The following is a 12,425-nucleotide window of genomic DNA, read 5'->3' on the forward strand; positions in this document are numbered from 1 at the left end:
CTCTGCAGCTCTGGGGCCCGGAGGCAAACCTCCCAAGCCAGGTAAGACTTGAGGCAAGGGAGCCAACAGGCAGGAGGAGGGAGGGAGGTGGTGAGCAGCAGGTACAAGCAGGCTGGTACCAGACCCCAGGACCTCCAGAAACAGGAGACAGGAGTCAGCTTGATGTCTTCTCTGTGTGAGGGGTATCTGGGGTCTACCCTGCAAATGCCCATGTGCCCAGCTGCCTGGAGAGTCCCCTTGGCAAAAAAGCCCTGGTGCTGAGGCAAATGTAGGGACTCATGTCCCAGTCCCCAAGACTGTGAATGTCACTCTGGTGCTCAGACACAGGTGGTGGGCCTCATACTCCACCTGGATGGTCCCCTGATCCCAGACCAAGCTTCCTCTAACCTGTAGGCCAAGACCCTAGATATCTCTGACCTCAATGACAATTGACCTCAGGCTGAACCCTGACCCAAGACCAAAGCCTGGATTTAACCTTGACCCTGGCCCCAGATGAGCTCCCCTCCTGACCAGGCCCCTTCCAGCTCTGTCTAGACCTTGGAGGTTTCCAGTAAGAAGATCTGCCTAGATCTGTCTGAGCCTTGCCCATGGGGCCTGGATCTGCCACTGAAGTCCATCACCAATTCCAAAAAACATACCCCAGGAAAGGGGGAGGGTGGGTCCCTCCAGGAAGCACTGGTGGATAAGGAACAGGTGGAGGAAATGGTGTCTCCGTCCAGATTTATAGCCCCATCGACGTGAGATGCTCCACATGTGGCACCCGCCCCACCCCCACCCCCTGCTCCACGTCTCCCTGGCTCTGAAGCCAGAGGCTCCAGGACAGTTTGCATGTCCAACGGCTCTTACGAAATCCCAGTGTTCAATGATCCAAGTGCAAATGAATCTACAAGACCCAGATCCCCCTTCCCTGCAAGCCCATCTGGGTTGTGAAACTCCAGAGCTGGGTCAGGCAAGAGAGAGAAAGAACAGGAGTCCTGAGCAAGGGGTTTTCTGGGGTCTGTAGGGGGGGTCTGTGAGGCCAGGAGCCTTTGAACTTCATTGCTTATCCTGCCAGAACCTGCATCCTGTCTCCCTGGAGGGGCCAGCCGATCTCACATGGTAGAGAGAAGGTGAAGGCATGGAAGTAGGACTTTGCTCAGCTGGGAAAGCCCAAGTTAGTGGGGGTTGTGACTGCAAAGCTAGAGGGGGAATGAATGGGTCCCACTGGCAACAGGGAACCTGTGGCAAGTTGTGATAAAATACTAGAGGGAAGATTGGGACAGCTGCACACAGAGTCCCCTAAGGGATGGGTGCTAAAGTGAGGCGATCATGAGTGAAAGACTTAGAGTAGACATCTGGAAGAACTTTCAGCTCAAGGTAAAGGAGTAGACCAAAAGGGAAGTCAGGACATCTCCTTCCAATGGGAAGGGGCTGGGTTCCATGACTTCCCTGAGGTCATCCCCTTTCAGCATCAGCACCCAGGCCACGGGGACATCCGGGCCTGCCCAGGCAGGATGGAACAGGGCGCAGGCGGCGCGTGTCGTGCTTGGGAACAATTAATCCCTTGACAAGTAGAGGGTGGGTGGCCTGGCAGCTGCTCCACGTGGGCCTCAGCGGGCCGGCCCTGCCTAGACTCTCAGTGGGAGCCCAGGCAGCTGGGAGCCAATGCCACCCACACCCCCAGCACCAGCTGGAGGCCAGCTGCCTGCTGGGGAGGACAGGAAAGAGCAGAGACACCCACTGGGTGCCCTGGCAGGTTGTGCACACTAGGTGCTTTCTGTTCCCCAGTCCACTGGTCCCAAAAGGGCAGGGACACCGTGGTAGATGGGGGTACTGAGTCTCTGAGAGGTGAAGTAACTTGCTCCCCCACATGCATTGCAGGTAGCGGCAGCAGGGTTTGAATCCAGGGCTCTTTGACTCTGGGAAGACAGGGGGCTGGGTTGGCCAGGCTGCTGGGCTCCTGGCTACAGTCATCTCCTCACCCCTCTCCTCCTTTCCAGGGGCTGGACTCCTGGGGGCGTTTGGGCCAGGTGAGTCCCCAGGAAGGAGGGCAAGCAGGGGTGGGGTCAGTCTTGCTGGAGGTGACCCTGGGATCAGACAGCTGGAGGGGGAGCATGGGAAGAGGTTTGGCTGCTCACCCCACCGGCCCTAGCTTCTTCTCACTTCCTGCTGGGTCCCCATCTTCTCTTCCCAGCCTTTCTGTGGTCAGGAAAGGCCTGAGCGTGTTCCCTGCCCTCTTGGAGTTCAGGAAATGGGCTTGGCTTGAGAGAAAGCCCTGACACAACTGGGGAGGGGCAGGGCCTGCGGTGCTCAGGAAGTGAGCCCAGCACATCCCAGGCCTGGCCTGACGTGCACCACATCTGCCTGGACGGGAGAGGGACCGGAGTTAGAGACGCACCTTACAGAGAGGATGGCTGAGTTTCAGACATGGTCAACTCAGACAAATTAGGCGATGGGCGTGGGACAGGGGACCACATCCAGTGAAAGCCAGAGAGACCTCCCTGCCCCTAGGGTTCAGCAGTACCCCCACGTCTGGCATCTATCCCCAGAGAGGGCTGCCCCGGGGATTAGGACACTGGTAGCCAGGACTGGAGCTTGCAGGAAAGATTCTCACAGAATTGGAAACAAACCTGGCTCGGTTGTGAACTCCAACCTGATTGCCCATCAGTCCTGGCCCAAGCCCTGGAATGTCTCCTGGAGGGGGAGAAAGAGCAATTGGGCCCAGATGTGGGAAGGAGAGAGCCAAAGGGACCCATTTGGCTTCTCATAAACATTTTAGCATCCGTCTGCAAGCAAGAAGGCTTCTGGACTGCAGGGCAGGCTGGATGGACAGACAGACAAATGGTGGGAGGCAGAAGGGGTTCCAGATATAGGGGAAAAGAAGTGGGCTGAGCCAGGGGACCCCTGCAAGGAAGCAGTCCAGGGGGGTGGGTGCCGAGGGTAAGAACAGAGAAGCAGGGCTTTCTGGCACAGAAAGCCCTGATGGGACCCCCATTACCTGACAGGCCTAGGGGAAGCAAGGTCTAGCCTAGGAGTGTTATGGGGGAAGGGGGGTCAAGGCTATCACACCTGCACGGTACATAGTAGCTGCTCACTATTTTATCAGGATTGATCCCTAAGTACCAACTGCTTAAGTCCAGCTTAAGGGCTGAGCGCCACTCAATGACCACAGAACTGCCTGGTTCCTGGTCACCCTCCACAAGACCCCTCCCACTCTGGGCCCCAGAATGATGCCCACATGCCAGCCTCTCCTCTCCTCACCTGGCTCTGTCCCCTTCTCCCCACAGGTGCTGCTGGGCTGGCAGGCGGTGGCCCTGGAGCAGGTTAGTGCTGATACCCAGGCAACGTGCCCATCTGGGGGCCAGAGCCAAGCCCAGGGCATCTGTTCAGTGTGAAGGGCAGTTGGGGTATCAGGGATGGCACGCCAGGCTGGTCCTGGATGCTAGCATGGGAGGTGATGTGGAGACCACCTGCCCTGAGCAGCTGCCCAGGGCACACATAGGTCATAGCTGGGTCTTGGGGAGAGCTGGAGAGAAGTCCCAGGGGCCAATGGAGCCCAGAGCGGTTCAACTCAGCAGGGCCTTGGAAAAGCTTTCTGGAGGAGGGGAGTAGGATCCCAAAAGATCCCAGCAATTTTGTGAGGCTGAGCAGAGCAGCCTGGCATATTTTGCCCTCCAGCACTAAACCTAGTCCTGGGAGCAGGGGTCGTTGTTTGGCATGGAAGTCCTACAGAGAGCAGAGAAGCCACCTCAAATGCACCTCCCAGGAGGGAGAGGGCCCGGCGGGCTGGGGCTCAGAGCCTCACCCAGTCCTCCCCTCGGCAGGGCTCGGGGCCTTTCCTGCAGGAGCCTTCCCTGGGGGTCTGGTGCCCGGAGGAGTGGCGGGTGCTGCTGCAGCCTATAAAGCTGCCAAGGCTGGTGAGTGTTACCCCTGGGGACATGCCGTAAGCCCTCTGCCCTCTGTGAACTCCCAACTTTGCAAAAGCACCTTTCTGGGGAGGCACGGACCGCAGAATTCTTATCTCCAATCCGCCGGGGCTGGGGAGGCAACCAGCTGTGCCCAAGTGTCAAAGTGAGGCGGTGGCCCAGCCAGACTTAATGCAGGACCTTCAACTGGCAGCCCAGGGCCCTCCTGCCTCCCAGCACTCCCGGTGTGACCCCTTCCCTCTCCCGCTCCTGGCTCTGTAGGTGCTGGGCTTGGTGGCGTTGGCGGCATTGGTGGTGTTGGCGGCATTGGTGGTGTTGGCGGCTTAGGAGTGTCTACAGGTATGAGGGTTAGACCTGAGTTGCCCAGGTGAGGGCCGCAGGCATGGGAGGCACACACTCTGATGCGGCCCATCCCGTGCCAGGTGCGGTGGTGCCTCAGCCCGGAGCCGGAGTCGGAGTCGGAGTCGGAGCGGGAGGGAAGCCCGGGAAAGTGCCCGGTCAGTGTGCAGTCCCCGGGGCTGGAGGGTGGAGGGCGGGGAGGGTAGAGCACCCCCCACCCCGCACAGGAAGCGGGGGGGCCCCAGGCATAGCTGGCAGGGCAGCCAGCCAGGCCCCACGCATGGTGTAACACAGAAACACGGGAGAGGTGCCCCGGCCTACCTTCCGGGCCCTTCTTCCACATCTTGGGGTAGAAAGAGACCTCAGAGACACCATCTATGGCAGGCAGTCAAGTGACAGATGGGGCGCGGGGCGGGGGGTTGGGGGGAGTGCTCAGGATGGACACTGAAGGGCCCAAGGCAGTCACGGCAGAGCCAGAGCGGGGCTGAGCCCGGGGGCGCCCTGACTCCCCATCTGGTGCTTGTTCTCTGCACAAAGCCCTTGAGGAAGTGACTTCAGGTTGAACAAAAGGCTGCCTGAGTCCACACAGCAGGGAGGGAACATCTGGAAGCTGTTAGCCCAGAGGTGGGCTGAGCCAGCCATGTAAACAGGCTCCAGGAGACAAGATAAATCCACACACAGAAGGGTTTGCAGATGACTTCCGAAACTCGTGGGAGAGCTGCGGCCACCACGCATATGTCCCTGGCTACATCTCCAGGCCCTGGGCGGCAGGTGTGGGGGCCCCGGAGCCACTCCAGAGAGAGGGGCCCAGGAGGGGTACCTAGGGACTGGGCTGCGGCTCACGGCTCAAACCTCTTCTCTTGGCCACAGGTGTGGGGCTGCCAGGTGTATACCCAGGCGGAGTGCTCCCAGGCACAGGTGAGGACCAGAGGAAGAAGGGAACCCTATAGCAAAGAGAGTAGCCTCTGGCACCCTCCCAGGTGACCTGTCACCTCCCCAGGAGCCAGGGTGACCAGCCAACCCCATCTCCCTAAGCATCAAAGCTCAGGCCAACAGAAAGAAGGCCCCTGGGCATCTCTCCCCACAGAGGCCAGTCAGCTTTACCCCGGCCCCAAACCCAGACCATCATCATCATCACAGCCCAAGGAGGGCCCCCCGGGGACGCACCACATCCCACTGTGGCCAGCTGTTTCCCAAAAGCTCTGAGTCACCAGGAGGCCCGCCCAGCACATCCGCCCTGCAGGAGACCCCTCTGAGCTGCCCTCTTGCCCTCCTTTCCAGGGCCTGGCCACCCCGCCCAACACGTGACCTCCTGAATTCCCCCAAAAGCCCAGATTAGGCCTGCTCTGAGGGATCTGCTGACAGGGTGTCCCTCCTCACTGTCCCTCTGGCCGAGGTGGCCCAGCTCCAGTGGCCCCAGGAACAGTGGAAGCACCAGAAGCTGGCAAATGGAGTTCCCAGCCACAGCAGATGACTGCTTTATGTTTGGTGGGAGTGCACCTCCAGGAGGGGCCCAGAAGGACACGGGCCTCCCCCTTCAAGCAGGCTTTCACCGTCTCCCCTCTCTGGGGACACCGGGCAGTGTAGCTAGGAATTAACTCCAGTTTGGAGAGAAGGCCAACTGAGGCGAAGGCTCAAGTGCCTAGGAAATGGGATTAAAGCTCAGGTCTTCTGACCTTGGGGCAGACAGGGAAAGAGAGTCACCGCCACCCCATGAGCCATGCCTGTCACTGGTACCGCCGAAGGTCAGCTCTGTGAGCCAGGGGAGGTGTGGGTGCTTGCAAGGCCTGCCTTCCCGCCCTCACTACCAGCTTCCCTCTCTGTCCCCTCAGGAGCTCGCTTCCCAGGTGTGGGGGTGCTCCCTGGGGTCCCCACTGGAACAGGAGTCAAGGCCAAGGCCCCAGGTATGCGGCCAGGGGACTGGGAGCCCATGGCAGGAATTTCCAGCCACCCTCAGGCCCCTTTGGCCTGGGGTGGGGGTGGGGGTGGGGATGGGGACCCTGGGCCCAGGGCCTTCCAGGTGGGCACCTCTTGTGCTCCAGCCCCATTCCAGCTGGTCAAGGTGGGCAGCACCCCTCTCAGAAATCCCCAAATCTGAGCTGGGAGGTCTGGGCAGAATGGGCCATGCTCTGGTCGGCTCACCCCTCAAGGTTGCCTGGCACCTTGATGCCCGGCACCCAGGGTGGCAGGGCTGCAGTGTTGGCTCCTTGTCCTTGCAGGTGGAGGCGGAGCTTTTGCTGGAATCCCAGGTGAGGCAAAGCTGGGTGTCCCTTGGTGGGTGGGCAGGCCAACAGAGTAGCCAGCCAGGCAGGGGCTCTTGCCCTGGGAGGGGCGAGGCACCCCCGAATCCCATTAAGGCCTGTCCAGCTTCCCTCATGCCTACTGCCCTAGGCCTTGGACAGGCTTCAGCACAATGTGGCCTCAATCACAGGCCGCTTCCCCAATCCTAAGCCCTCTGTGTAGTAGCCAAATGAGCCCAGAAAACCCACCCGTCTGTGCCAAATGCCGTGAGAGGTACAGGCCTCAACTGTGGCCCAAGCCCCAGGAGGTAAAGAGTCCTGCACTTTCTTGGAGGAAGTGACCTGGCACTGAGGAATGTCAGGCTGACCAGTGACAAAGAGGCAGGAAGACAGGATGGTTTCTGGAACTCATTCTGAGCAGAAAGTGGAGTGTGAGGCCAAGGGCTCTGCAGGGCTGCTGGCCCACGTTGCTGGGACCTGAGTTTGCTCTCCTTGTTCCCGCAGGAGTTGGACCCTTTGGGGGCCAGCAGCCTGGAGTCCCGCTGGGGTACCCTATCAAGGCACCCAAGCTGCCGGGTAAATCAGGAGGAGGACTCAAGGGGGCACCACTCACAGGGCCTCACTGCTGAGAAGCCAGCTTGTGGGGGACATTTTTTGGCCACTGGTGTCTGGGGGGGGAGGGGTTAGGACACCTGAGCATTGAAGCCCACATCTGGTCGCCAGCAAGTGAAAGGAATCCTGTAGGCCCTGGCCTCACTTACATGCACACACATGTGTACACACATGTTCATGCATGCACAGGTACACAGAATCACAGCCCCGATGGGAAACAATATATGTTGATGATAAGAAACAGCCATCAATGGAAAGACCCCTCTGATGTCGACCCCTGTCCCCACAATCAGCTGAGACAATGAGATATTTCCTGTTGGGAGGATGATAAGGAAGATACTAAGATTCCAGGGCCACAGCAGGTCCTAGTTTTGTAGGGGAAGGGGTGTTCCATAAGCCCCTCAGGCAGGGGTGCACTTTCCCTCCTCCAGCCAGGGCCTCCTCCACCAAAGAGCCTCTCTGAGCAGCTCAGAACCTTTGGTGTGTGTAGGGAGGACTCAGGCCCCAGTATCAGTGGGTATAGATCTGTCTCCATGGACAGTGGGAGCCCAGCACAGGGGCTGCCATGGAGCAGCCTCTGAGCCCGCCCTGCCCTCTCTTCAGGTGGCTACGGACTGCCCTACAGCACTGGGAAACTGCCCTATGGTGAGTAAGACCCTCCTAAATGGATGGGCTTCTAGCTCTTTCCAGCTCCAGGGTCCTGGCAAGGAGAGCACCCAACTGGGGATGGGGTAGAGGCTTGGCAAGGGAATCCCCTAAGAAACATAGAACCTGGACTGAGGCAGCCTGCTTCTCAATCCTGGCCCTCACACTTAGCCCCAGGCCTTTGGGCAAACCAGCTTCTTCTCTGTAAACCAGTTTCTTCATCTGTAAATGGGAATAAGTGTCCCACACCCATTTATATCTGTTTTGTAACTCTGGCTGGGAGTGAAAGGGTGGAGACTCTGGGCAGCCTGACTCCTGAGGCTCAGGGCAGGGGTGGGCAGCCACAGCGAGATCTGTGCAGATGCCCACTGAGCCTCTCTGTTTCATAGGCTATGGGCCTGGAGGAGTGGCAGGTGCTGCAGGCAAGGCTGGGTACCCGACGGGGACAGGTAAGGAAAACCTCCCCCAACTGTCAGCCAAAGGGGCACCAATCAATTGCCTGGGCTCCAGAGCCCTGAGGCTGGCCAGGATCTCTCCAGGATACAGGCCAGCCCACCCTGCATCCAGACCCCAGTCTGAGCCTGCAGAAGGATCTTGGGTGGGGGCAGCTCCCTCAGCTCTGCTTGCTATGAGGCGCCTCATCCACACCCTTTTGTGAAAGGGTTGGTTCTCATGGGGCTGGAATAGGTGGGCTCTGGACTTGCAGGAGTACAGTTTTCAGAGTCTTTCTCCTTCCTCCCCCAGGAGTTGGCACCCAGGCTGCAGCAGCAGCAGCTAAAGCAGCAAAGTTTGGTGAGTGCACCTGCCAGCGCCCAGCTCCCAGCCTCTCCATCCCTATTTCCCTGAGAGTCTGCCTCACAGAAAGTATTCAATGGCAGTCACTCTCACCCATTTCTCCATGTTTCCATATCACTCTCTTTCTTCATGCCATCTCTCCATCCATCCCTCTCTCCTCTCCCTTCCCTCCCATCCATCCATCCACTTCCCTCCACTCCTCCATCCATCCATCCATCCATCCATCCATCAATCCCTCCTTCCTTCCATCCCTCTATCTATCCACTCTTCCCTCTATCCCTTCATTCATCCATCCATCTATTCATCTGCCCTCCATTCCTCCCTCTAAATCCCTCCATGCCTCCCTCTTCCCATCCCTCCATCCTTCATCTATCCCTCCCTCCCTCCCTCCCTCCCTCCCTCCCTCCCTCCCTCCCTCCATCTATCCATCAGTCCCTCCCTCTTCCCATCCTTCCATTCCATATCTATCCATCCCTCCATCCATCCATCCCTCCATCCATCAGTCCCTCCTTCCTTCCATCCATCCATCCATCCATCCATCCATCCATCCATTTCAGAGACCAGGGTCAAATAAGAAACCTGATGGAAAATACAGGCACTATGGTGAGAATCAAGAAGAGGGAGACATTATTCCTACCTGGGGGAAATCAGGAAGGCTTCTCAGAGAAAATGATGTTTGATTCTGGAGTTTGACATGTGGTTAAAATAGGTAGGAGAAGCCTGGGCAGAGAGGATGGGTACTATGGTGGTTAGAATGATAATTTTAGGTGGTCCTACATGAGCATTTAAACAATGCAGTTGTTCAGTATCAATTTAATGTGTCCTATAAAACCTTTAACCTGCCCCATGATCCCTTGGCTAGCAGGCATGGCATGGCCTTCCCCATGCACATAGGGAGGGCAGAATGAGCATCTGTGCCCTGCCCCAGCTCATCCCCCAGTTCAGAATCACATTACAGGGCTGAGGTCCTAACTTTCATCTCCAGTCCCAGGGGAGTCCCTCCTGGACCCCAATGGGACAGAAGACATCTCCCCACCAGCCCAAGGAGGCAAGAGTGGAGGGGAAGCCCCAAGCTGGAGGCCTGCTCCATGGAGGCCCCACTGGCCCTCCTTCTAGGCCCCCAAGGCTGGAGGGGATGGCTGGAATGTGGGAGCAGGAGAGTGGGGCGACGAGGGGCTGCCAGAGCCGGGCAGCCAGGCTCTTGGATTACAAACTTGGCCGAGTGTTCGGAACACAGGGAGGGGAAGCCTTGAACATTCCTACAGGGGCCCCTCTGGCCCGGGGAGCGGCCGTTTGTGGTTTCTCAGTATGTGGCAGTGATTAGAATGGGATTTGTCTGAAAACATCGAAGTCCCTTAATGAGCGTGTTGAAATGGACACTTTGGGGGTGAGTCAAGGAACAGTGAGGTGGGGGCCTCCTCCAGCAGGCCCAGCCGGAGATGCCTGGGCTGCATTCCCAGAGGAGACTGTGCTAGTTAAAATTCCAGCATCCAAGCAGCCTTCCTACCCAGCCTCAGGAGAGGCCCTGGGAGCCACATCTTCACTGTCCCCATCCCAGCAGGTGCCGGAGGAGCTGGGGTTCTCCCTGGTGTTGGAGGCGCCGGCATTCCTGGCGGGGCTGGTGCAATTCCTGGGATCGGAGGCATCGCAGGTAGCATCCATCGAGCAGGGGCTGGGGATGTTCTTGGGAGGGCCACCAGGAAAGGGCCTTACCCCCTGTGGCTATCTCTCCAGGGGCGGGGACTCCAGCTGCTGCAGCAAAGGCCGCCGCAAAGGCAGCTAAGTATGGTGAGTGCCCCAAAGGGTGGCCAACCCAGGCCCCGGTGCCCTCAGCCCCCCGTCCATGTGGGCCTTGGATAGCCTAGTACTATGAGGCTGGTGGACTTTGCCCTCATCCATCTATGGCAGTCTGTCTCCCCCTCCCCAAACATGCAATGTTCTTACCTCCTTGCCCTTGCCCATTCTGGCCACTCTTTCTGGAAGGCCACTGTTCTCCACTGATTGGCCCAGGTGGGAGCACGAGGTGGGGAGGTGTCCCATGGAGCATCTGGCTTCTCCCATCCTACCCTCAGGGCTGCCCCAATGCTGCTGCACCCACTGCCTGGGGGCCCAGCAGAGAGACCTGACTTTGCTTTAGACCTACATTGCAGTCTTCCCACCCACAGATCCAAACCCTCAGAGCTCTTTGCAGGTTCTAGCATCCCTTCCCATCTCTCAGTTGAGTAGGATCCAGGCAGGGGCAATGCCAGCCCACCTGGGATCCTGCCCTCAGGACCTGCCATTCCCAGAGCTCCCAGAGCTGTGCCCTTGGAAGCCCTCTGAGGTTCCTATGGGGTCCAGGCTAGGAGAACAATCCTTCCCTTTTACAGGAGCTGCTGGAGGCTTGGTGCCTGGTGGGCCAGGCTTTGGAGTTCCAGGTGTTGGAGTCCCAGGTGTCGGAGTCCCAGGTGTCGGAGTCCCAGGTGTCGGAGTCCCAGGTGTTGGGGGGCCTGGCATTGTGGGTGGACCAGGTGAGCTGAGCTTTGTGTGTGCGTGTGCATGAAGATGTAAGAAAGCAATATTATTTTTTTAAGATTTTACTTATTTATTCATAAAAGACACAGAGAGAAAGGCAGAGACATAGGCAGGCTCCATGCAGGAAGCCTGATGCGGGACTCGATCCCAGGACTCCGGGATCACTCCCTGAGCCAAAAGCAGACATTCAACTGCTGAGCCACCCAGGCAACCCAAGAAAGCAATATTAAAACCATTGCTAAGGCTTTTGGACTCCCCCAATACCTCACTCATCTATCATCTTTTCTTCATACCCTTGGCCATGCCTCATCTTCTCTTCCTTGGGCTGTAACTACCTCCTAATTAGTCACAGCCAGCATCAACTTCTCTAATTTGTCTTCTGGCTGTCAGTGTGTCCCTAGCCCTTAGCTAAATAGGTGCTCAGTAAATGGTGGGTGGGTGGATGGACGGATAGGCAGGTAGACAAATGGGCAAGTAGGTGAATGGCCAAGTAGATGAGTGGACAAGTTGATGAACGAAGGAATGGGTAGATGAAGGGACAAATACAAGGATGCATAGAGACATAGAGAGATGAATGCATAGATAGAAAGACAGGTGGAAAGGCAGGTAGGGCACTGGATAAGTGGTAAGAAGGATGGATTGAGGGCAGCCCAGGTGGCTCAGCGGTTTAGCACCACCTTCAGCCCAGGGCGGGATCCTGGAGACCCAGGATCGAGTCCCACGTCAGGCTCCCTGCATGGAGCCTGCTTCTCCCTCTGCCTGTGTCTCTGCCTCTCTCTCTCTCTCTCTCTCTCTCTCTCTCTCTGTGTGTGTGTCTCATGAATAAATAAATAAAATCTTTAAATAAATAAATAAAATCGAAAAAAGGATGGATGGATGGATGGATGGATAGGTGGATAGATGAATAGATGGATAAGCGCATGGTTGTATGAGCAAATGATGAGATGAGTGCATAGAAGGCAAATGCAAAATGAATAACTGGATAGTTAGATGAATGGATAGGTAGGCAGATGAGTGGATAAATGGGTGCATGGATGGACAGAGAGTTGATTAAGTTGGTTGAGGGGGTGGATGGAAGCCCAAGGATAGACAAACAAATGGACAGACATATGGGTAGATTAATGGGTGGATAAATGGGTGGTTAAGAAGACAGGGAGTAGAAGGGGAGATGTATGGGTAAATAGATAGGTAGACCGTTGTGTCATCTGTGTTCCCCTTGGTATCTCCAGGAGCTGTGTCACCAGCTGCAGCCGCTAAAGCAGCCGCCAAAGCAGCCAAATACGGTCAGTGCTGTGCTGATAGCTCTGCCCCACCTGGTTCTGGCCAGAGAAGGGGAGTAATTTGCCCAGGGTCACACAGCAAGTCATTGGCAGAG

At 57.4% G+C, this 12,425-nt stretch overlaps 1 protein-coding gene across 5 annotated transcripts in view; it reads left to right on the forward strand.

Moving 5' to 3' along the window:
- The window catches only part of ELN (elastin), a 32,280-nt gene that overhangs the window by 8,038 nt on the left and 11,817 nt on the right, over positions 1-12,425 (forward strand). For 2 of the 5 annotated variants that reach the window (XM_077908237.1, XM_077908233.1), the window contains exons 4-20: positions 9-41; positions 1,980-2,009; positions 3,267-3,302; positions 3,804-3,896; positions 4,167-4,244; positions 4,328-4,402; positions 5,115-5,162; positions 6,077-6,148; positions 6,464-6,493; positions 6,989-7,060; positions 7,700-7,741; positions 8,131-8,190; positions 8,486-8,533; positions 10,095-10,187; positions 10,271-10,324; positions 10,906-11,046; positions 12,280-12,333. In XM_077908237.1, the coding sequence (XP_077764363.1) occupies positions 9-41; positions 1,980-2,009; positions 3,267-3,302; positions 3,804-3,896; positions 4,167-4,244; positions 4,328-4,402; positions 5,115-5,162; positions 6,077-6,148; positions 6,464-6,493; positions 6,989-7,060; positions 7,700-7,741; positions 8,131-8,190; positions 8,486-8,533; positions 10,095-10,187; positions 10,271-10,324; positions 10,906-11,046; positions 12,280-12,333 (1,059 nt within the window). The remainder of the gene's footprint in view (positions 1-8; positions 42-1,979; positions 2,010-3,266; positions 3,303-3,803; positions 3,897-4,166; positions 4,245-4,327; positions 4,403-5,114; positions 5,163-6,076; positions 6,149-6,463; positions 6,494-6,988; positions 7,061-7,699; positions 7,742-8,130; positions 8,191-8,485; positions 8,534-10,094; positions 10,188-10,270; positions 10,325-10,905; positions 11,047-12,279; positions 12,334-12,425) is intronic. The other 3 variants (XM_077908235.1, XM_077908236.1, XM_077908238.1) reach the window with 3 other exon arrangements.

This window comes from Canis aureus, chromosome 8 (genome assembly GCF_053574225.1).
Source record: "Canis aureus isolate CA01 chromosome 8, VMU_Caureus_v.1.0, whole genome shotgun sequence".
Classification (NCBI taxonomy): Eukaryota; Metazoa; Chordata; class Mammalia; order Carnivora; family Canidae; genus Canis; species Canis aureus.